This window comes from Lagopus muta, chromosome 27, assembly GCF_023343835.1.
Source record: "Lagopus muta isolate bLagMut1 chromosome 27, bLagMut1 primary, whole genome shotgun sequence".
NCBI lineage: Eukaryota > Metazoa > Chordata > Aves > Galliformes > Phasianidae > Lagopus > Lagopus muta.
The window spans coordinates 3143667-3169269 of NC_064459.1; the positions used below are offsets into that span (position 1 = coordinate 3143667).

At 40.7% G+C, this 25603-nt stretch overlaps 1 protein-coding gene and 1 long non-coding RNA gene across 2 annotated transcripts in view; one reads left to right on the plus strand and one right to left on the minus strand.

Annotated features, from left to right (window-relative positions):
• Positions 1-23360, plus strand: part of EBF2 (EBF transcription factor 2) — a 133613-nt gene extending 110253 nt beyond the window's left edge. Inside the window, exons 10-17 of the mRNA XM_048928127.1 lie at positions 1301-1431; positions 1989-2115; positions 10006-10094; positions 11091-11156; positions 11261-11438; positions 11971-12156; positions 12821-12988; positions 20921-23360. Of these exons, the coding sequence (XP_048784084.1) occupies positions 1301-1431; positions 1989-2115; positions 10006-10094; positions 11091-11156; positions 11261-11438; positions 11971-12156; positions 12821-12988; positions 20921-20952 (977 nt within the window). The 3' untranslated portion in view covers positions 20953-23360. The remainder of the gene's footprint in view (positions 1-1300; positions 1432-1988; positions 2116-10005; positions 10095-11090; positions 11157-11260; positions 11439-11970; positions 12157-12820; positions 12989-20920) is intronic.
• Positions 18484-23472, minus strand: LOC125685225 (uncharacterized). Its single transcript, XR_007373402.1, has 4 exons — positions 23358-23472; positions 20020-20094; positions 19237-19572; positions 18484-18582 (listed from the first exon to the last, which is right to left on the minus strand). It is a non-coding gene; the product is annotated as an uncharacterized LOC125685225 (long non-coding RNA).
• Between the last annotated feature and the right edge of the window lie 2131 nt (positions 23473-25603).

Below are 25603 nucleotides of genomic sequence, written 5' to 3' on the forward strand. Positions count from 1 at the left end.
TTTGGCTAAGCAAGGCTCACGGCCGTCTACAGGATGGTTTTGGACTGTATTAATTACAAATACTTGGGTCTGTTACGTTTCAGAGTGGTTGGCCCCTCCTCTCCCTCTTCTCATGCATTCATTACCAACGCGTTCTGCCTTCTCATGCAGACAGTACTCCAAATTACTAGCAAATGCTATATGTGTCTACTTTTCCCTCCCCTGCAGCTAGTGAAAGTGAGAAGAGCTAGTGATGTTAGCAGAAAAGACAAGCAGGGATATTATTTCATTATAATGTTTTGCTGCCCCACTCCTTAAATGTGCCCTATATCAACCTATAAGAAGAATTAATGAACTGGAAGAAAATGATTGAATCAGTAAAGAATTCAGAGTGGTGTTAATTCTCCCCCAGCGGGCAGTGAAATGGTAGAAGGAAAATCCCAGGATTCCTAGCCTAGGAAGCCATCCAGTTTTTCCTTGACTGATTGGATGTGATTGACTGGCTGTTCAAAGGAGTCTCATGTTTTTGGAGCCCTGCCAAAGTTCCCCTCCACCTCTGACCCTGTCAACATTGGGAATGGAGTGATGGATTGACTTTGGTTATGGCCTGGAAACCATATTGGGTTCCTGATGGGATGTATAGTCCAGAGGCCTTGAACATATGGAAGAGAGAAGAAAAAAAAACCTCTATTCCACAAAACCAAGAAAATTGTTAGAAATTGTCTCCTGATAAGAATTGGAGGAAACATTTGATATTTCCGTATCTCTCTTGCCCACTGATAAACCTAATAAATCTTGATCTACGTCACTGCACAGGGTTTAGCTTTTGTGTGATCATATGCTAATGAGTGTGGGTGTTGTTTTTTTTAAAAAAAAACAACCTCTGCATGATCATTTAAGCATTTCATTTTTACACCCACTACAGTTGGCCTATTAGGGCTTTAATGACACAGTGTTAAGTGCTGGTAATGAATAGGCAAGTAATTAACACTAGCAAGGCAGAAAACATGCATGTATTTGTATTTATTTATTTATTTACTGCCTTCTTTGGCTTTCTGGAATGGAAAAGCAGCCTTCACGGGTGACTGGCTGGAGGGACATGTCCTAGGCCTCTGTCAGCACTGGGGAATTCGTGGCAGTGTGAAGCTGCAGCAGTGCAGAAAGTCCCAGGAGCAGACAGGTGAAGCTACGGTTTGCCCCAGTATGACTTAGGACTGCTTCACTTGCACAGAGGTCGCTTGCACTTATCTTCTGCAAGGGTTTACACCCAGCGTGTTAAATCCCTTATCTGACGCTCTGCTCTCCTTTTGGTTTTGTTCAGCCACACCTTGCATCAAAGCAATCAGCCCAAGCGAAGGGTGGACAACAGGAGGAGCAATGGTGATCATTATTGGAGACAACTTCTTTGATGGGCTTCAAGTAGTGTTTGGAACCATGCTTGTGTGGAGTGAGGTAGGTGGGAGCACCTCCCAAGCTGAAGGAACACTGCTGTTCTTTGGAAAGTAGGGAGGGAGCAGCATTATTTCCCATTCCAGTAATGCAACAAAAATGGTGGTGCGTAAGATGGGCCATGTAAAACTCCAGGAAGGTGATTCATAGAAATCTACTCTGGGGAACTACTTGCTCTGTGATACTACTGAGGCCAACTGCTCAGTAATACCCAGAGTAGGACTGAATAACTCTCGGGGTCTGGAGACAGGTAAACGTATAGAAGGAGAGAAAGGAGGAGTGAACATAGGAACAGTTTGTAAAGGAGAAAGAATTCCCTCTGGGTCCAGAAATAATGGGTATAAGTAACACTATTTTTCCTTGATGACAATTTATCCTAAAATGCTCTTTCCTCTCTTGGAGGTAAGAAATGACACAAGATATATCAGTTGCCTAATCCATAGCATCTGCTACACAGCATTAAGCAGTGCACTTACTCATAAAGCACATTTGGAGGGTGCAGGTAAGCAGGGGGAATAACACAGCCGTGTAATTGTGTCTCTCCTTTTGTCATTTCCCAGCTTATCACACCTCATGCCATTCGAGTTCAGACGCCTCCACGTCACATTCCCGGAGTGGTTGAAGTGACATTATCATACAAATCCAAACAGTTTTGCAAAGGCGCCCCAGGCAGGTTTATTTACACAGGTAGGTGCTTCTGATTTGCTGCTGGAGGAGCTCAAGCTCTGAGCCTCTTTGTTTTGGTAAGCACTACCGACAACTCTGTGCTTTGCTTGTTTATTTGTTTGTTCTGCCTCTTGCTGTTTGAAGGCCACTCTGCCAGTTGTGACATTTGGATAGGGCAGCTTCATTGCTGTGCAGAGGTGTTAAGCAACAGTTAGTACACGTTAATAGTTTTTCTAGAATAGAGCTCATGCTGTTATGTTATGGGTCTGCCCGTGCATATATTGGATGTACAGTAACACGATAGCATTGCTCCTTATATCAGAAGATGTTTTATTTATAGCAGTATTTATTTTACATTTCTTCCTCACTGGGGTAACCTTTCATTTTCAAGGTAATCCCAGAGGACAAGGAGCGTCTTCTATTGAGAGAAGCCAATGAGCTGAGTAGGAAATAAGTACAATTGTTTGTTTTTTTCTATTCTTAAATGGATTATCAACTTATTTAGTGCCCTACATTCACCTCAGCCAGCAGGAGAACACTGATGTTATGGAGAGAACAGTCTGTGGATTGGACAGGGAAAATCAGATGGGAGCAGATGAGCAGCTCGTTGAACATCAGGCCAGCAATGGCATGCAATGTGTGTGCTCAACTTTCTGTACCCTATTAGCCTTGTCTGGAGAATGATCATATAAAGTGTTTAAAGGGTGGGTTTGTATTTAAAGAGATGGACTTGCTCCCGCTGGATCACATTCAGGTTTCTCAAAATGCAAGGAATTATTGCTTTTTAAAGCCTCTTCTTACCAACAACCATCATGAACTAGTCTTTGAGTATTATGTTGGTTGGATTTTAAGCAATCAATTGAAAGTAATGATGAAGGTCCAATAAATTTTTATTAAAAATTTTAAGGGAAAACCTTAGCCACATGTTGGGTGAACTAGTCAGAATTTTCCTAAAACTGGAAAAATTTGAATGGGAATCAGAGACTTTAGGAAGAACCAATGCTTTGTGAGACTCCTGTTCCTGTCATACGTTATTTTATATCTTCTTTATTAGTACAAATGCTAAATTACTGTTAGCTGTATATGTGGGAAGTTTTTTATTCATGACTGTCACACTAAGAAACTTGCAGCAAGAATGAAGTCTTAAATGACATGTGGTGCTCTGAAGAAACATGAGCTTAACTGACATAGGGTTTTTTTGTTATGACCGTGATCTGATCCATGGTTGGTTGAAGGCATTAGAATTATATCCATTGACTGAGTGAAGATGAGGACTTTCTTTTGATCTTGCACCAAAACAATCCTGAAGCAGAATAGATTCGTTCTGGAATTAGGCTTGGACTTGTGAGATCAGGATCTGACCAAAAGCTTTAGAAATGCATCTTCTTCTAATGCATTTTCTGATTGATAATTGGCCAAAGCTACCAAAGGTTGTTGGTTTATGTGCAGTGAAGGGTTCTTAGGGGCAGCATCAGGTGTGATGCTTTTACCTTCAGAGAGTGTTAATTATTTAGTTATTATTGCAGATAGAAAATGTCAGGTTTTCCTATACTTTTTTTTTGTTTGTTTAGGCCTGGGTTTGCAGTTCTTCAACATAAAGCGAGGGCCTTTCTCTGAGTGCTGTTGATACCAGTGCTGAAAGAGCTTTAGGAGCGGAGTGATGCAGAGATGTGTAAAATAGAAATATGCATCTGTCTATGAAAATACGTGTATTTCTTATTGTGAAGCTGTCTCGATTGCAAGACTTATCTGTACCAGCGAGGGGGACTGGAGTCAGACTGTAGTGCAGTTCTCTGACATATTAATTAGTGTGCTTCCATTAAGAGGGACATGAAGACGTATGTAGGAGCTGGCGGAAGAGAGGAAAGTTAAATCTACTATCCCTGTGTTACTGCTGTTGCTGGCATAGGGATATCTGTTAGCATTCTCTGAGGAGTGAGTGGGTGCTCACTGCCATATGTTACAAAACAGCACTTCATGAAAGATGCCGAGCAAGGGTAGAATAGACAACGTTTCAATCTGTCTGTATGGGAACCTGCAGCTCTCCCACCATGGCAGGCAAAATGATAAACACAGCTATTAGGTAGAGGCTCACCTGTGTAATCAATTCCCCCAGGTCGTTGCTGCTAATAGCAATAAAAACAACTTCTTAGCTATGAAAATAACATGGTGGCTTTTTATTTATTTTTTTTCCTCTCTGCAATTGTGATATCAGAAAACTGCTGTGAACAAACACCAGTCCTTACCCCAGGCAAGCTGTGTTCATGCAGTCAAGGTCCTTCCACTTGTGAGTCCTTTTAGGACCCTCCCAAAACTTCTGAACCATCAGTTTCTGTCAAAAAAGTGGAGGCATCAAAGATGCACAGCTCTAGCATGCTTTATAGAAATGGGAATTCATAGGAGAGATCTGAATCCTCCACTGAAGGAAAGGCTGCAGAGCTCCGATCGCATTGTAAGACAAGAGAGAAGCTACCAACCCCAGGAAACCAGGTTATCTAAATGGCAGAGAACATGTATGTGTCCATAGCACTTTGTCAAATATACTCAGTAGCACCACAGAAGTGCAGGTCTGTGCTGGGAAGAGTAGAGCAGACAAATGTATTAAGTATTGAATAGGAAAGTTCAATACATTTTCTATTATTGAGGAGGTAGTCCAGTGCATCACAATGAAAATCTATTTTCTTGTGAGAATTGATCTTATTATTTTCATGTTACTCTTAGTGCTTTATATTGCGATGCAGCTGTCACACAGCTTCTATCTGACAAACCATCAGAGAATGGAGCAGCTTGGGGATGCAAATGAGACCACTTCTCTCTTGAACTGTGGTTGTCTCTATAAACAGGAGTTTCTCCTCTAAATATATCCCCTTTACATCCAACCTGCGCTTGGCAAACACTGAAGAAATGTGGAGACATTAATATCTAGCCCAGGAGACTGAGGAGTGTGAAATTCTGCAAAGTGAAAGCATGGGAAGATGTACTTCTGTCAGAATTAATAACAGCAGCACCAACGAGCAGCTCCACTACCAGCAGGGTCATGTCATATTAAGTCCTTAATAATTATTAAGTGCTGAGATAACCTCAGATAGAAAGCGCGAAGGGTCAAGTCATTTAAAACTACTGAGCAGCTGGCTATAGGCACATCACAGGTATAGCAGTGATAATTACTCATAGAAAACCAGACCTTGAAAGGTTCATCAGGGCCTCGCTGCGTCAGACATGTGCTTCCTTTCTGTACATGAGGAACTGCCATGGGCAGAAGAAGGATTAAGCACTGCCTGTGGTTGTGCAGGAAAGCTGAAGACAGGGGAACAGATCTCCCAGGTCCTAGGCAGATCTTTTTGTCACCAGGCCACCAATACTTTCCTAAAACGTGGAAGCCGAAAAGCAGTGATCTTAGTATTGTGAAGTGTGTTTCTGTTTGTGCCCTCAATATTTAATATACCATCAAATATTAATGTTTGACCTGATTATACTTGGTCTTTTTTTTTTTTTTTTTTAATAGTAACAATACAGGTTGTTTGAAGAAGAAAATGATAAAGTGTTTGAAGATGAGTATAAAAATCAGATATAAATTTCAAGGGTAAATCTAAATGCCACAGCAGAGCTGTTATGGGAGCTCATATGCATCCTGTAATGTGTATTTATAATGGGCTCCTAGCAAAGTGTGCTGTGCTGGCATTGCTGTAGTAACGGTTCTGTCAGCATTTCCACTCTTAAGTGCTATCATTCAGGGTGCTGCATCTCACCCATCAAACTCCTCTCATCACCAAAATGTTATGTGTGGACTTTTCCCTACAGATGCCAGATGGAAAACCCTTCTAAGGGTGAAGCCAATAAGATTCTGTGGGTGTCCAACAGTGTCCTGGAGTATGGCAAAAATCTAGTGGAATGGCTTGTTACTGGCAGTGGCAGCTGCTGAACCAACTGACATCAGTAGTTAGTATAATAAGGATGATAAGTCTGTTTTTAAATCACCATAATTAAATATTTATCCTCCATATGAACCTTAAACTGGTGTGAATGCAGGTTACACATACACCTCCATGTTCTGTATTACTTCTCTATCATCAATTGTTCTTAGAACAGGACATTTGTTCCCTGCTGCTAATCCAGCAGTAGCCTCATATTCTGCTGTAATACTACACAGATTCACATTCTCTGCTCCTTTAAGTAGTGCCATTATAACTCCATTGACTTTAATAACACTTACCTCAGTTTATGCCAGCTGCAGATATGTCTCGTAGGCTTTCATATCTTAAGTTTGATCACAGCTCTGCATTTACTTTGTCGTACAGTTTCTAACCTGGAAATGCGTATTTCAGGGAGATTTTGAACATAATTCTCCTTGCTGAGCAAAAATCCTCCTGGAGTTAACTTGTCAGAGCAATGCAATATAAACTAATCTGTAGGATATGTTGGTCTCCCAGGCTGTGGTGTTTCACTTTCTGTGCCAGGTACCAAGGATAGGAGGTACTGTTTTACTAAAGCTTGTAAGCAGATTTGAGAAGCTCCTGTTATCTGCTTGTGGAAAGCAAGGCTTACAAGGATACAGTGAGTTCTAGAAATTGGAAGAGTGAGTTCAGTTGGCCCGAACACAACTGATGTGATCTGTAAGCATTTGCACAGAGCAGCTCCTGGGCTCCTTCAGCCTGTTGAAGACATTGCTGTGTTGGGAGTGTGGTGTTTGAGAAAGCTGTTACTGAAACAGCAAATATAGCACAATGTGTGCTTCTGGTAGCATCCTTCCAACTCTAGGTCTCTAGGTCCTAATGTACTCCTCCGAGTGGACTGACCAGATGCACCTACTTCCCAATGCACAGAATTGCTGTTGACTGTAAGCAAAGATCTTCTGTAGTCAGCAATGTGAAGATAAATATTTTATTCTGTAGGGTGAATACTAAGCATCTCTTTACTGTTGGTTTGAGTGATGGTAGTCCTCAGTGCAAAGCTGGAGTCCAAGACTTTAAGACCATGGGTGCTTTGTTTTCTGTATGTTAAGCTCTTGAAGGTTAGGTGTCATGCTCTAAATATTAAATATGCTCCCTTGCTCAGTTTTCTATGCTCCAGATACGTCTAGAAGTATGCATACCTTGTTTCTCCTCATTTATGCTTTGCAAACAGTGGGCTTGTTGGCATTTGCTCTGTGTCATAGAGTAAAGCATAGGCGAGCTGCAGAACTTTGCCAAGGGCTTTGACTGAGGCCCTTTTTTGACTGGCGGAGAGGGAGAACACGCATCTCCCAGGGCATCACTGTGATATCAGAGCGAGCTGTCACTCATGGTACATTGTGCAGATCTTCAAAACATCCTCCTCCTTCACCAGTCTTATGTGCTTTGATGTGTGGTGAAATAATTAATACTTTAAATGTCAGCACTGTTATCATTGGGTATCTGAGTTAGTCCCCGTTGAGATGAGTGGGACTGAGTTGTTGTTTCAGGTTGTGCAAATGCAGACAGGTGTCATGGCATCATATTCCAGTGGGCCATAGTAACTGGAGACTTGTATTTAAAATGGAAGCATGGTTTATCTAGGATAAGTAATGATATAAAAGAGGCAGCATTATGCTGTACTCTGTTTGGGTCTTGTCATAAATTGCCAGGCAGGCTGTGGGGCATTCAGACCTCTCCCTGCTGCTGACTGTGACAATTCTATAACATAATTCTAACAACTGCGCTAGAGTGCAGTTTATAAACTGACCAACAATGTGTTTATTTTCTAGAAGAGTGCTCTTTTGTGCACATGCTATCTCATGTCATGAACAATTTTTTAAGTTACTTTCTGGGAAATTCAAGAGACCCTTAGTGCCTGAAACATTGGATCTGTGAGCGGTCAAAGAGATTTTGCTGTGCCTCAGTCAGTTTTCTGGAGGGCTTCACTTTGGATACCTATCTCTTTGTGGTCTCTACCAGGAACCAAAAAGCATTTGGATATAACTTTGACATATGGTCTATGTAACACATAGATAAATCACTGCTGATCCAATAGTTCTTTTCTCGGTGGAGGTGGTATTGTGGTAAAGCTGTTTAAACTTGCTGATGGAGTCTACATCTCACCTCTCCTGTTGCAGCTTCAGTTGAAAAGGTACCATCTATTTCCAAAAATATCACATGTTTCTTTGCAGGATTTCATGACAGAGATAGTTTTGTTTCATTAATGAGTAAAATAAGCAGTAATCTTTTTTACTACAGATCATACAGAAAACCTTTTGTGACAAGAGGCATAATATCTGCATGAACTGTAAATGGTTGAGTTCTTAGACAGTTCAACATTGTTGAGAATTTATTTGTTGCTATTTATTTGTCTGAATAGAATTAAAAAAAAATCCATGTCAGTACTTTGGAAGAATGTTTGTTGAATAACAGCCTATTTCTTTTTCCTGAATTAGAATGCTGTATATTCCCGTTAGCTAATTTTAGTTAACTATATATAGATATATGTTATATTTCTTGTATATTTTACATTGCTCTTGCTTATATCTAAAAAATGCAACATAACTCATTGGACTTGTAATCAAGAAGAGAAATGGCACACAATGATGTATAGGCTCATGAGAGAATTGGCCTGTAATTCTCAGGATTATTGGCAAAAAAAAAAAACCAACAAAAACAACCCACCCCCTCAAAAAAACCTCTTCCCAAATGGGATGTAGATTCTGTGGCAGTTGAAATGTGTATTATTAAACTCCTTAAGCAAACCAGAATGGCTCCCAGTGGAGAGCAAAGACATTCTAAGTATAGCCAAGACTAAATTCTCTGGTCTGGGTTTTCTCTTCACAATTCCCACTTGATTATCTCCTGTAATATTTAAACTTCATGCCATGCCATAATTATTTAATAAAAAGTAAATATAAAATGTATCTCGGTGGGGAATATGACCTTTTACCTTCATGTTGTTATACCAAAGATAGAAACAGATAAACAGAGAATTTGGATCCGTATAATAGTCTGTCTCACTTGATAGTTTAATTCTCCCGGTGTTTGAAATGGTTATCCTGAAAGATGCTGAGAATATTTCAGAGGAGTCAGTAAATGTCACCTGCATTTCTTGGAATCAGGTATTTTTTCAGCTGTGCTGATGTCACCAGTTCTTTAAAAAAAAAAAAAAAAAAAAAAAAAGTTGTGGAAAAAGGAGAAATTGTACCAAAAGGTGAAAGAAGCCAGCACTGAATGAGGATATTGCTACAGGAGTTAGATGCATCGCTTGTTAGATGGTTCATGGAATTCTAAGCAAGATTCTTTGCATACGATTGCATGAATGTGTCATTTACATTACAATGCTCATTCTGAAGTATAATGAAATTCTATCTATCTATATATTTATTACTAAACACTAATAATCCTAACATATTAGAGGCAGATCCTACCAGCGTGCAGAATTCTGAAGAGCTGATGTTGGTTTCTATATTAATTTCAAACAGATTTTAATTTTGAATAATCAGAAACTACATTATTACTGTCAAAGTAGAGACTATCAGCATGTCTGAAGTTATATGAAATTATCAACGATTCCATCAGGGCTCCACCAGCTTGTACTAAGGATCTCTTGGTTTGCCACTGGAAATTAACATCGTTACAGTGAAGTGGTTACGTATGCATAAAAGCCACATACACATACAATTAAAGAATTTAATGTGTCTAATGAATAGCTGCACCCTAGTTTGTGATAGCAGAATGTATGCAGGGTGGGTGATGTGTTTATTAGATGACCAAATATGGTACTGTTGATTTCTGACTGTATAATCAATACCGTATGTAAATTTTTGAGGGTTTTTTTTTTTTTTTTCCATAACTTGCTAGATATTGTGGCAGTGGAGAAGCTGTAAAACTCATCTTTCTTTGCAAGACTTTAAGTTTGGTATTGCCTGAGACACATAATCATGTAATACATTATCTTCTGTTTTCCTTTCAGCTTTAAATGAACCTACTATAGATTACGGTTTCCAAAGACTGCAAAAAGTCATCCCAAGACATCCCGGGGACCCTGAAAGATTAGCTAAGGTAAAAACATTTTTAAGCATTCCAACCAAGCCCAGTAAGTATTTTCTTTCACTTTTAAATAACTCATAAAGATGGAAAATTGTACCTTAACTGACAATTATATCTGAACATAAGTAAAAGTTCTCTAATTGGTTGTAGGTCCAAACAACAATTTGATCATGTTGGCTCTATAGCTACCACTAAGTTTTACCTGTTAGAACTCAAGCACTGTCTATGAATTCTTTCACTGCTAAAATGTGCGTTGACTGCACATATCTTCTCAATTCATATTCATATGGATATAGTCGCTGGAACAGGCTGCCCAGGGATGTGGTGGAGTCTCCTTCTCTGGAGATGTTCAAGACCTGCCTGGATGCCTACTTGTGTGACCTGGTGTAGGGAACCTGCTTTGGCAGGGGGGTTGGACTCGATGATCTCTGGAGGTCCCTTCCAACCCCTACAATTCTGTGATTCTGTGATATTCTGTTTGTCTTTATCAATGCTGGCAAATCTCTGAACCTAAATATGATAAGCATAAAGGAATTGATGCAGAGTTCTAATCTGAAAGGAATCTTTCATTAAAGATCACCTGAAAGTCAGCTTTCTGCAGCCACAACCGCAGCATGTACGTGTTGAAAGCGCTGTCTGTAATCTTACAGCTTGTTGATGCAGTGCCTCGCGCTACGAGAGCTGCATGAATGACTTTACTCCTCTACTTCAGTGCAGTAGAAGACTAACTGTTATTACCTATCTCTGCGTGATGATAGGCGATCAGGTTCTGCGTTCTCGCCTGATATGCCTATGCAAAAAGATGCACTGAAATCCAGCAGGAAGCCGATTTGCTATTGGAAATCAGGGATGGCCGACCGCCTTCAGGACGCTGGAGAGCTCCGGGCCCGGCGCGCCGCTCAGCCGCCGCCCGCTGCCGTCCAGCGCCCGCACCGCGCCGCTTCCTCTGCACGGGACTCCTGTCCTTTCCAGCTGCTTTACGTGTCTCTCTATCTGGTCCTTCCCTAGGAAATGCTGTTGAAACGAGCTGCTGACCTAGTTGAAGCACTGTACGGAACGCCGCATAACAACCAGGTCAGAGTAACTACTCTGGGCAGGGTAGTGGGATGCCTTGAGATGAACAAACTCCAGCACTTTTCTCCCAGCACTTTGCTGAAGTTGTGCCCTTCGTTCTGCAGGACATCATTCTGAAACGAGCTGCAGACATCGCAGAAGCTCTCTACAGCGTACCGCGGAATCCCGCGCAGATCCCTGCACTGTCCAGCTCCCCGGCGCACAGCAGCATGATGGGCATTAACTCCTACGGCAGCCAGCTGGGCGTCAGCATCTCAGAGTCAACACAGGGAAACAACCAAGGTGAGCAGTGCAAGCGGTACAGTGTTAATTCACACAGTGAGAAATTGAATCTCAGTTATTTCAACAGTAGTGTCTCAACTTGAGCCTCCTTCGATGGAGGTACTGAAGACCCATCTGGATGTCTATCTGTGTGACCTGGTGTAGTAGCTGTAGTTAAGAGTATTGGATCACACCCTTCTAACAAAGTCTTTTCAGTGGAAAAACCCTTTTACAGCTGTAATAATAGACTGGTACTTTAATGATGATAGCTGTAGTATTCTTCAAATCTCTTTCTGGAGGAAAAGAAGGCTAAGAAAAATACCACAAACATTTTGCAACCAAACATGAAAGACAACAAATGGCTTTTATTTACTTACATTGTTCTTTCCCCCCCTCACAGTTTAATTACACTTACTTGGCTGTTTTATTTAAGCTGGATTTAAATAAATAATTTAACTGTGAGCCAGGGTTTTTTTTTTTTTTTTTTTTTTAATTGAAGAGAAAGTTTTAAGCTAAATTCCTTGGCATTCCATGAAATATGTTTTATTTGTAGGTTACATTCGTAACACAAGCAGCATCTCACCCCGCGGTTACTCATCCAGTTCCACACCTCAACAGTCCAATTACAGCACTTCCAGCAACAGCATGAACGGCTACAGCAACGTCCCCATGTCAAACCTGGGTGTTCCAGGCTCCCCCGGTTTCATTAACGGCTCTCCAACAGGATCTCCTTATGGAAGTAAGTGCTTTGCTTCTTCTAGGTTTGTGCCTGGCCCTGCTTAATTTCATTTACTGCATCAAGTAACAGAGCAACATCTTTCAAGAAAAGTTTTTGAGATTCAGTGAAAATTCTGTAAGAGGCTTAGAATTTGTGTTCGAGTATATCTACAAACGTTCCCCTCTTTCAAGAATAACAGAGGAATACTGAACCCTGCCTATGAATTGAATATCCTTAGTAAAAGACATTCTGAAATGACTTTTGTACTACATTAGCAATAACAGAGCTGAACTCTGGATTATTTTTACTTTGATGAAGTAAGTATTATTGCACTTCCAGTTACGAGGGTGACCACAGGCAAGTCACTCTTCCTTCCATGACTTGATTTCCCTCTGTAGGACTTCATTAAGGAAAGGACCAAGTCTGCAGCATATTGTTGTTATTCTTTCTAACTAATACTTAAAGGAGATTTGGGGATTCATTTGAAAACACAAGAAATATTGTTTAATTCTTCTTACAGTTTGGGCTAATTAGACATATTTTCTTTGACCTAGCTGTTCAATCTAACTGACTACCCTTCTACTTTAGACTTACCTCAGCCAAGCCAACAGGACAGACATATAAAGCAACACCAAACACGTCTTACTGCATCTCTGATGAGGAATAACTTTTTCTTCTCTTGCAGTAATGTCTTCAAGTCCAACAGTTGGCTCCTCCAGCACTTCTTCCATCCTTCCGTTCTCCTCTTCCGTCTTTCCTGCTGTCAAACAGAAGAGTGCCTTTGCTCCCGTCATCAGACCCCAAGGGTCTCCTTCTCCTGCCTGCTCCAGTGGCAATGGAAATGGGTTTAGAGGTAAGAAATGCACAATTCACATTCAGCTGGCATATACCAAGCACACTGTGTTCACCTGTAGCCAATACAATAGCCACCTGAAAGACCATTACACCATTAGAGGACTCTATTGTGAAAGTCTGACCCAACTCAGCTGGATTAAAGCATTGCTCCATGTTTTGTCTTTTTCACGTTAAAGCAATGAGGGACAGATACTCATTTATACCAACAAGGATTTCACCCATGCTTCTTTTAAATACCAGCTCTTTTGCGAGGAATGGCTTCTCCTTAAGCTGCAGGGACTTGTAAAACAAATGTCTGCCCTGCAGAGTTAATAGACAGCTCTGCACACAATGGCCAATGTCTTGAAACCTGCTGCAAGGTTTAGGCTCATGCAGGGAATTAAGCCCTGTAGTACATTTACAGCCTTTTTAAAGGTGATCTGCAAAACAAATGTGAGTATTAAGATAAGAATGGAAACCTGTATTAAATTCTTTTCTTTAACAGGCTGTGGGAGGGGAGGGGGGGTTGTGCAGCACATAAATACACTCCAAGTCTCCATAAAAGAAAGCTTTTATAGGGCCTTAGAAGTCATCTGGCTCCTTCAGACTTCACTAGAGATATCATAGAAAAAAAACAAATCTGGGAACTCAGCCATGCCAAGAGCCAGTGGTAATTCTAAAAATGAGTCCTACAAACCGCACCTGTTGATTTGGGTGCATTATAAATCCTTAGCCAGGCCACAGGGACCTACATAAGCTGTGATTATTTTATATAATAAGGAAATTTTAGGTGTGTTGAACAAAAATAATTACATTTTTAAAAGCTAGCATGCAGAATTCTGCTATATATGTGAAACAGCTTCTTCCCCTGCCGCAATTACCTGAAACTTTGTGCCTCTTTAAGATCATCTCCTCCCCATTAAAGAAACACATTGCCCCATCCATGTAAATGCACAGGCAACATGTTGACAGGGAACACAATTTCTTTCCTACTCTGTTTAAAGGAGAAGGGCAGGAGTATTTGAAGCAATTTTTGTGCACGGATTTGTACATAAAGAAAGCTTTGTTGACCCAACAGCTGGGGCTATTTATCTAAACTGTTTACAGGCAAATTTATCTTTGTGTCGGGTATGATCATGGACTCTGAAGAGTTATCATCACTACCTGGTCTGCAGTTACCTTTGTTTTTTTTTTTAGTTCTATCAGCTGATGTTGGACCATAGTGATTTCACTGTATTTTTATATGTATAAAAGCAAACAAAACCCATGGTGAGATTTTAGCTGATTTGAGAAACTGTTTCACGGCCACGTGATTGTAAACAGGTTTGAACATCGAACTAGGAAGGCCTATCAAGCTCAGGAGTAGTTTGGTTCTATAGCTTGAAGCAGTTGGACGTAATCTAAAGAGAAATCACTCAACGGCAGCTCTTGTTCAGAGTAGATTTAAATTGGATTTAAATTCAAACTTGTGTACCCAGCAGGCTAGAAGGGCTAATTTTAAGTTACCAAAGGCAGAGCTAACTGCAGATCAATTTAGGGAAAAATCATTGTCAAGACACTTCCTGGGAGAAAGGAAAAGATTGGGTAACAAAAACCACACCGACTAGTTATGAACTTCAGTTAACACTGTCCCTTGACTTACTGTGTCCATCCCATCTGCTTCAGATGCAGCTTAGCAAGAGTTTTTTTTAATTTTTCTTTAATCCCTTTTGTAAACAAGTGAAGTAACAGAGTTCATTTTGTGCTATTAATGGCATTTAGTGTTTACAATGTGTTTTATTCAATCTATTAATTGGAAATAAGAGATTCTAGTAATGGAACTTCAATATAACAGAAAATCTTAGAACTAAAAACCCAGCACTCACATCTTTGCATTTTTCACCGATAGAAGTCCACTGTGTCTCCTTCACTGTGGGAAATCTTGTACTTCAGCACTGCAATACATAACAGCAGTAATAAAGCCACAAGTGACTTCAGCAGATACAGTACCTGCACAGTGAGACTTGTCAGTCAGACTGCAGCAGCAAACCACAGCTGTGACTCACAGCAAAGACAGCAGCTGATTCACAGACCACTCTGCCCCAGGTTCGCTATGTCAGGTTTTCGTAGCTATTTAACTATTTCAGCCAGAGATGGAAAGTTTTTTTCCAACTGAACTGCTTAAATTGATGCTGAGGAGCGCATGATTTGGCGAGGGTCCAGCTACACACAGCCTGATATCCAAATTAATATTCCCACAGTGTTGACAGACAGATGTGGCCAGAAAGTCAACAGGAGGGTCCCAAACAGGCTTCCTGAATAGACTTACTGTGCTGCAGTAATGGGACACTGTTAATCTCCTTTTGCTGTGCCATTGCCATGTAATATATAAGCTAAGAACAGGCATGCTGTTAATAATATATATATATATTAATTTTATTTTAACATGGGCATCAGCAAAAGCACAGAACAAGCTGTAAGTATATTCAGGCTCCAACTGAAAGCACATCATGCAGTGGTTTTGACATCACCTCCCAGTTTCCCTACCCATAATACAGCAAAAGCATCTTTCCAGCTGGGATTTTTTTAAGCTCTGTTGTAACATCTCCAGTGTTGTACTTTGCCTGCATCTACTGTTGAAAGGCAAAAAGTCTCCTAGTGATACATCCTACTTATTGCATCCTGTTGCAGTGATAGCATCAAAAATGCTACCTGGCCCCCAGGGCCACTCTGCTTACAAGCAGCAACAGAAGTCTTGAATGGAGCTTCTGTGTACGTTAACTACAGCAGTGTTTAAGCCTGGATAAAAACTAGTCTTAACAGGAGCCTTATGAGCTTAATCCTCAGATTAGCACTCTCATTATTCCTGGCCATTTAAGAGATGCAAAGATGGTTTTTTGAGGGATAATCTTGTGCTGGAAATAACAGGACAGCTTGAGGAAAACACACTGTGAATCAAAACTATGAGCTAAGCATGAGATGTGCCTATCTGCTGGCTTTCAGCTTGGGGATGCACAACTCAGCCAAGACCTGTGGAATGCCCTCTGATAACTCCATCCTGTGCCACGTGTTCTTGCTTACCTCTTCCACCTGCCATCTGCTATACATTCCTACCCTGTTACAGGACACGATAGGTAGAGAACAAGCAGCAATCCATACTGGATGCCACTCAGTTCTATATGTTACCCAAATTGAGAGCAGGTGATCCTGATCAGAACAATTGTATTCTCCATTCACATCAGATGTCAAGGGAGTTTAAAGAAGGCATTGGGAAGATATAATGTGACGTGATGCAACACGGCATGATTAGTACACAAATGCCTAATCAACTCATCTCAGGTGGAGGACAGCTGATGGGGAGAAGTAAGCAAATTGGAAACTGCTGGAACAGCATGGACCGCTGACTGCCCAGATTACCTTTGGCCAGCTCAGCACATCTCAACATGAAAATGCAAGCTCAGTTACAAGGAATAGCAGGCAAGCCCCAGAAGGTCAGATGTTCCATTAACCATCAGGATCCTAGCCAACCCAAAAAGTATTGAAGTCTGATACCCATAGGAACAGTCTCAATTTAGCAAGGGGGACATCTGTACTATTTCCTAAGGAAATAGAGGTATTTGAGTTGAAGGCCGTAATTATTCATATCTTGTCTTGACAAAGTCAGAGGTGTTAACATGAGGGACTCTTGCATTGAACATTTGTACAAACAGGTAATGAGAGAACAGTTGCTCAGAAGTTTGTAGAGGGTGGGATTCAGGTGGAACGACTGGCTCACGTTTCCAAAGCACTGTTCCTGATTGCTACCAGTGCAGTGCCTGACCTGCCAGCTGGAATCTTAGCTCCAGTCAGCACTTACAACACAGCACTTCAAACCAACCCTTAACAGGCATAACCAGGTGAAAATAAAAGTGGGCATTTCATTGCTGGGAACCTCCAGTGATACGCTGCCAAGTCAGAGTGACTCCAGAGCCTAGACAGTGCTTTAAGTACCTTACAGACCATAAATGATATATTCATGATGTCAATATGTAAGAAAACTATATATGTGTCATTTGATTAAATTTGATATATAAGGATGAAGTACATTTTTCTCTGCAGTTTATTGGCAGAGACGTATGGGGCACAAACTGTTTCAAAGTAAAGAAAGTCATAAAAGATATTTCAAACTTCTTGTTAGAAGTTAGCTAAACAAAAATCCTATTATTTGCTTATCCTTCACTTGATGGGATGTTAATTATAGGAGCTCATTATATGTCACAATGTACAACTAGGATTTCTGGAGGAAAACACCGAGCTGATTGCTCATTTGTAAAACAGTGCATTGTTTTACAAACAGTTCCCCAGTCTTAATATTAAAAGTGAAACTATGCATTTTCTACTGGCAGCCACGATGGGAAGCAAAGATAGCAATAGGGTAAAGCTTGCACCTACCAGCTGCATCTGGTACCAACAGCTTGGTGGCTTTTGCAATTACAAACCTACCTCTTTGTGTGCAGGACACCTCATGCACAGAGGTATTTCTGACCTTGCAGGATAGCAGCATTCATTTAAGATGCTCAAAATTGCACCACTGCAGCACATTGTTCACCTCTGTGGAGAGCTGTAGAACTGTAAGATTGCAGTTCACTGGAAACTGTGGCAAAAGAGGAAAACAAAGAGTCATACAACCAAAGGAGAGAGGAAGACACAGTGGCTGAAAATGCTCAACACCCTTCTTTAGAAAGTGGGGTTTGTAAAACAAGTCATAATTTAGCCACCAAAGCACCTATGCTAGCTATAGAATGCATAAGCAGCGCAGAGCCCATCCCCAGTTCTTACCGAATGGTTGTGTGAACTGCAGAGTTCTTTCCACTGCAGAGCACGATGGCATTTCCAGGAGCCACTCGTGTACACTAGGCTTATGATCATTATTAATTACAGCCATTAAAGGTGCCTATCACCATAGCATCTGGGTACTATCCATGTTTGATTATTTATTTATAAAAAAATTCTCCAACCTTGTGACAATTTTAATCAAGTGTTTCAGTTGATAATTGCAAGCTGTCAAGGTTAATACAATAAGGCTCATCTCTAATTCTTTTTCCATTTCCCTCCAAGAAAAAAAAAAAAAAACCCACCCTCTGGGATAATGACTGTGGTTTCTATATTCCCAACTCATCAGGGAGTGTCCTGCATTGAACCACCTTTATTGAAAAGTTACATCGATTCAATATATAGTAATACAGGCAAAAATAATTACAGCTTTGCTAGCAGTGTAAGACCTTAATCCAAACCTCACAAACATTCAATAAAAAGCGATACAGGCTGGGAATAGGCTTTTGACAGTGCAGCCCCAAAGGGGAGTGGAGGTGGGGTGGAAATGGACAGATAAGGGTAGGCAGAAAGAGAGAACCACAGAGCAAAGGCGTTTGTGTGAGCTGGGGAAGAACAGGTGAGAATCCCAGCCAACAGTCCTCAGCCTCCTTTTTTTGTTGCAGAAAGAGGTGAAGCTGCAACATTCAGATGAAACACCAGGGCAGCAATAAAGCTCGTTGCCTGTCCTTATTATCTTACAGTTCCACCTCGATTTCTCCATGGGCAGATTCCATCCTAACAGCTTCCAAGGGCTTCTCACCACTCCGGAGCATTTACAGCCTGCAATGACAAACCAGACTTTCTGAGGGGGGCGAAAGGAGAGGATAGAGAGACTGCTCAGGGGAAAAGGTGGCAAAAGAGAGATCAGAGCCCCAGAGGTAATAACACAGTGGGTTGCAGATGGCAATTCTGTTGTTGCTGGCAGCAGTCTGAGTCCAGGACTGCTGGACCCAAACGTCATCTCTTTAATTACGCCGTGAAAATGTGCTCCTCCCTCACTGTAAGGGGCTTTACAAAATGCTGCCTCTGCAAGCATTCCTAAAATATTTTTGAAGGCTCCTGGAAGAAACTCAGATTTAATCCTTGTTTTGATCTGCTGGAAATTTAACTTGATTAAAAGAACGACAATAACATTGATAAGAGTAGTATCAGAAGTGGCTCCTATGCCAGTGTGGCCTCTCCCCCTTAGGAGCAGAGTTTAAACCACACTGACAGCAGACTATGGATGTCTCAAATTAAACCATGTTAGCTGTAACAGGGACTGCTGCTTCTCTGCAGAGTCATCCAAACAGGGGACTGACCAGGCACAGTCTGTGCAAGCCTTGCTTTCTTTGCTTCAGGCAAAAGACCCAGCCAGGATACTTCAGACAAACAACTTAAATTCTTTGAGCTAACTTGGATGATTTTGCCTGAAGCAGATTAGGAAGTGCTCACATAGATTGCTCCGCTGGGAAACCTGTGGATGGCGGTGAGCAGCCGAGGGAGCGCGTGCCTCTTCCCCCAGCACTGCAGAATCCAGGCAAGGGCGTCAACCCAAGGCTTAAATCCAGTTTTCTAGAGGGTAGAAAGGCAGGTCAGTGGGTAACTCTTCAGTGTGCCAACCCTCCAGGAAATTAAAGTCATTTTCCAGTTTGGGGGAGTGAGGAAGAAGAAAGGAGCAGCCCCTCACGTGACCAGAAGGCCTCTCTTCTTCAGATGCACTCTCTTCCCCCTTGACCCTCAGTAGGCATGCAAATATTTACCTTCCTCATTTAGGGTGACATCAATTGCCTGTTTGAAAAAGATCTCCATTTGAAACACACTAACAAATGCCATTAAGAACAGCAGATACTTGACTCAAGATTGTTCAGTTTCACTTTCTTTTTCGGCTGTCAAAATTGGCAGGAAATTTTAGTCCTAGTCACATAGAAAATATGAAAATATTTGTTTTCCTATTGTATTAAATCACAGACCATGTCCACAGTTGTTTAAAATCAACAGAGCTCCAATAAAAGAGTCATGTTAGCTGAGGATCTTGCCCTGAGCATTTTTTTTTTAAACACTGTGAACATAAGGGTGAAATTAATTCTCGGAGGACAGGGCTTTAAACACATGAATAATCCCACAAATTTCAATGAACGTAAATCTTCACAGGATTAGGACCTTGCACTATGCTGAGGCCCCTTTGAAAATATGACTCACTCATTTGTTATATAAATACATATAAACTTAACTTACCCCTCAAAACCTTTGGGAACAGCACCAGTTCCAGGCAGCTTCAGATGTTGCCGTTGTCAGTTATGAAGAATATAACTGCAATTAAAGGCAGCGAGAGTGACTAATAAATAATTTACATAAGCCCGGTGTTCTGGGAACGTGCCAGGTAAGACTACAGTGATTCAGACATATGGGGTAAACCAAGCGAGAAAGAGAGGCTAGTCCATTATTTCCACTGAAACTGAATTAGTAAAGCTCAGCTCTGGTCATTCTCCAATGAATCAGCACTCACAGTTCTATGGCGAGGTCCCATAAGTGGTTCCTGGGTAAATTCCGGTTTGCTTTCACATTATCCTTCCTCTCTCACACCATAACCTTTTCTTGCAAGCAAATTAGCAGGTTGAGTGAGAAACAAGGACCCCGCTTGGTCCTGACAGTTCAAGAATGATTTTGAGTGCTCAACTTGAGAAAGCATGAGAAATCTTCTAGGAACTGTCCCAAAAATTTCAGTGTCCATTTGCAAGAAGTCTTAGGACACGTGCACCAAAAATTATTAGGCATTTCTGAAAGTTCATGCACTAGAGCTTCAATTAGCTTCAATTAGAGCTTCAACGGATTAAGTTCTCTCCTTTATTGACTTAAAAGCCACCATGGGCCTGGCCCTGTGGAACCCACAATGAAGTGGCACGTTGTTCATTTTCTGTGGCTGCTGTCAGGCTTGCACTGTTGGCTCTTCTCACTAAAGCACAAATCAAGCATAAAAACATTCTGAGACATTGAAGGTCTTTTAATACCATCAATTAACCTGCAAATAGATGCACTGCTGCAATGTGTGACTGCACACGGAAGGGTGAAGGGCTCAAATAAACTTTTCTCCATAAAAATATGCCAGCATTTCATCTTTGTCAATTTTCTTTTTCAGCCATGACTGGTCTTGTCGTTCCCCCGATGTAAGGAAGAGGCAGCTTTGCTCCTCTCCCTCTTCCCTTTTTTCCTCTTTTTTTTCATTTTTCTTTTACAGCACAAAACTACTTATTGTGATGGACCACTAAAAAGAAAAAAAAAATAAATAGCACTACAAGCTCTTTTTGGGGGGAAAGCCAGGCCCAGGAAATAAAAGGAACATTTTTTATGGATTGGACGAGACAGAAGGCTGCATCTTTTACCTGTTTGATATTTCTGACACAACCACGTCAACTCCTAGAACACTGCGAACGAAAAATCAGCCAAGAGCCAGAGGACAAACAACAGTTGGCAGAATGGGATCAGAAATGCAAAGTCTTGAAAGACACGAAACCTTCCTAAGATTTGTAAAATATTAAAAGGAAAAAGAAATTGGCAAAAATGATTCAAGCTTGATATTTTGGATACAATTTGTTTTACTTTGTAGGGGAAAAAAGTTGAAGTTTCTATTTTATATGGAGCCTTTCAGATATCAATTTAGTTTATGCAGAAAAAAAAATAAAAAAAAAAAATCAACAAAACAGGGTACCAGCATGAGAGAATTTCTAGGACAAACTGACACGAGTGATGGAACTTTGGTGTATGTGTGTATTTGCTTATAGTTTAACCTCTTTAAAAATGTAAGATGTTTTACAATTATTTAAATAAATAAACTTGTAACTTATTGTATGTAGAGGTAGAAATTAAACCTTTTTTGGATTTTTTCCTCCAGTTGTACAATGAAGAAAAATGATGCAAAAATGTAGTGACAAGTTCAAGATATATTATTACTGCTGCGGTCGCTCCTCACTTCTTCCCTCTTAGTGAATCCATGTGCAAGGATATCATAGGATTCTTTCTGATCAATTAACAAAATCATCAGAAACTGATAAACACGTGATGATATACAGAACACTGATTCACATACAAATTTTCATCCTCCTCCTCTTCCCCCCCTCCTGTGTTTTGTTTGAATTAAGACATTCAGGTACTAAGATGAACTGGTAAGTTTCAACGACCCCATTGGCAAATGAGTGGCACACGTAGGGATTTGAACCATTTGGAGTCTTCACAAGGTACCGAGTTTACTTTATACACTCAGTGTATGAACTGGGGAGAGAAAGAGTTCTCTCAAATATTGTTCTTCTGTGCAGTTGGAACACCTTGCATTCAGTTATACTTCGCGTTAAGGGCGCATTTGTAAAGGGAAGATACGTTTTTCAATAACTTATGCACTTTTATCTTGAGTCATTCCCAGCGGTAAGTATTTTCCATTTATACACTGAAGTTTGTAGAAGCATCCAGTGTGATTTTTTTCTGCATTTTGGCCTAAAACTGACATTTAGCTCTCCTTTGCTTCTCCCCTCCTGAAGTTGGAAGGTGAGAATGTAAGGAAAGCAATCACAACTTATCTGATAAAGCGGAGACCACTAAAAAGAAATTGATTTTGTTGGAAAGCCATTTTTTTGAGGAAAATAAAAGTCAGCTACACTATTTACTCCCTACTAAAACACCATTCACAGCTTCATGAATAGTTGTTCCTATGATAGCATCTATCTGTTGATAAATAAATCCTTAATATATGGTCCCTAAAACTACTTGTCCAATGCCCAGTATTTTTACCAATACGTTAAATAGTATTCTTGTGATTCAACAATTTGTGGTAGATGACGTTCTCCATCTTGAGTCCATCCTGAACTGGACAGCTGGGACAGCAATGGCTGAGGCCATTTGGAGCAAATTTGGATTAGTAATAGATTAGAAGGTCCCTGTGGTTCAGAGCCAGCTGCAGCGATCAGTGCCTGAAGCTCGGTGTTGTGTGGTCTGATTGTCATAGGCTCCCACCTTACAGACAGGTTTTGGCACAGGACTGCATTCTGCAAACGTGTAAAATCATTCCTGTAAATAGCCTGGTGCAGGGAAGCTGACTTCTTGTGACTGCACTTCTGGTTCAAACTGCTAAAAACAGGGCCTCCTCGAAGCTTAATTTGGTGAAGCATACAGTTCACCTTCTGAGAAATGTATTTGGTTTACAGACATGTTAGCAGGATGTGTTTCTAAACTGGAATGCAGCACAGCAGGGAAGCCAGTGGACTGCAAAGACAATGAATTGAGCTATTCCTATGGCTCCTGATGGTGATCCACCTATTGGGAAGCAGCTCTGTGCTGCTCCTGACTGCTGTGATATTTCAGGAGGGCTTCTCATGTCATATTTTAGAAAGGGAAGAGAGAGGTTACTGTCTTCTAAAACTCATGGCCCAATTTATCAGAAAAAGTAGCAATTTAAAGCAGCTTTACAAAGAAATTTGCTGGGAATAATGTGCTTTTAAGAAGCACAGATACAGTTAGTCAGAGTCTTACAGCCAGGATACTAAGAAAGTGTCTCATTCCAGAAAAGATGAAAGAAAATAACTCACCGCTTATCGTGGTTGCAAGTTCATTGACACTGCAGGTTCTGTGCATGTCCTTCGTGCCATCAAGGAAGGAGCAACCACTGGAGGTCAGCAACACAACCAGCATTGAAGCCAAGAACTCCTGAAATACAAAAGAATGAGTCTTACCAGACTTGTTTCCAATAGACCATCTCTGTTCCCCTCACTCTGATGTACTAAAAAATTTTCCAGCAGCTCGAATGCATAGAAGTATTGCATTTTTTTCCCCAGTCTCCCTTTCTCTTCAGGCTACTTTCTAATTTTATCCCAATTATACTCAAAATTCCATGCCCAGGAAACACTCCAGATACAAACTTCTAGAACACAGGCTGAAAGGCAGCACCTTGCTGCCTTGATCCCTCATATTTTTAACAAACACGTTCCTTTCACATCTCAGTTACTTTCATTAGCTCCATTCAGTCCCACAACTGGGGGAGCTGTGAGCCCAATGAAAAAGAAAACCTCCCCAGGAAGGCACCTCCAGGGCTGTCTATGGGACAAGAACCAAGTCTGGCTGCCTGAGACATAATTTAACGAGGTTTGATTTGAGCCAAAAGAATGAAAGAAGTCAACATAGGAATGATTTTAGAACACAAATTTCGCTCACGCATGTAAATCCTTGTAATGAAACGAGCGTAGAAGTTACCAGTAGCTTTACAAAGAGAAAAGGTGTGTAAATAAATACAATCAAAAAAAATCCTTGAGCGTGAATGGAGGACATTGGCAGTGGCAAAACACCCAGCAAAAAGGAAAAGGAAATGTAAAAAGAGATATATATGTAAGGATTTTTTCCAATGTAATAAGCAAATCTGTCCTGTTTTAGTTATTGCTGTTTAATATTCCCATATGACTTTCCTTTTTGCCACTAGAAAGATGAAAGTGTCGCGATAGGTAATTACAGATCCTATCATAACTTTGAAAGAGTACATTTTATTTCATTATTTATCTTGGTATAGCATCTTACTCTCCCTATTTCTTTGCACACTTCCAATATGCATGGTTTTTTAAAGACCGTTTTCTCCCTTCTGTAAATTGAGGCCTCATTTCTCCCTACTGTATAGTTCTGGGGTTTGTTTGGGGTTGGCTGGTTGATTTTTTTGGTTTGGTTTTGTTTGGTTTTTTTTTTTGCTTTGTCAGTTACACTCAGTATGAAGTTGCTATGCACAGAGCTTTTGTAAAGACAGCATTTTTTGTTTTGTTTACTGTTTTTAATGGTCCTACTTATGGAAGAATATCTTGTTTGTAAAATGAATATGTCTACTTCCGTTTTAAACTTTAAATTATCCTAACAAAAAAAATAAAATTTTTGTACTGTAAACAAGGGGGGGGAATTATCTTAATTTCAGAGTATCTGGTCTGCTTTATTCTTCACCTTTTGTCATCCTCGTGAGTCACTCAAGGCTCTGTTATGGCAATAACTCTTTAAAAAATAAGGATTCTATGCTGCGCAGCAGTTTTTCAGATCAAGCCTTCATGCTGGTCTGTAGGATGCCCATCCACAACTGGGAGAGACAGCTCTAGGTTACAGTATTCAAAGAATAAGGCAGTGATGGTTTCATCTGACCTCTCCCTTTTCCACACCTGGCTGCCAAATCCCAGCTGAAGCACAGGTGAAGCAGGGATTTTGTGTTCCCTTTCTATGAACGCTGGTCAGAAAGGAAAACTGGCTTTATTTTATCAGGGAAAAAAAAAAAAAAATGCCAAAAAACTGGATTGCTGAGAAGTACCTTGGGAAATGATAGCCAACTGCCAAAGCCAGGAATATTTAGTTTTCTTCTGTGAAATCACAGGAAAGCGTGAAGATTTGGTTTAATGACAAAAGCCCCTTTTACGGACCTTTTTTTGCCTAACAGGTGACAGAATACGTGTCAGTGTTTAAACTACTGCAGATGCCCACGAAAGGAACTGAAATTGTAAGGCACTATCGACTAAATGCAGAGAAGAAAACAGGTTTTTTTTTTGGTCATCTGCTTCAATTAGTCATAGGGGGATAAATGCAATTAGTAGATGACCTTCTTCCCAGCAGTGATGCCAAAGTTGCCCACTGCTGTACTGCAACACCCTTCAACAGAGCCCATTCTACTTAAGACCTGATTCAGCTTTTTTTCCTCCCTGTGAACTCCCAGCAGTGCAGATTGCAGCCACGAAACAAACAGCTCCTTTGAAAGAGCCTTGGTCTGTACCAACGACCTACTTTTGTATTCAGGCAAGGAAGTTTATTATGCAGATGA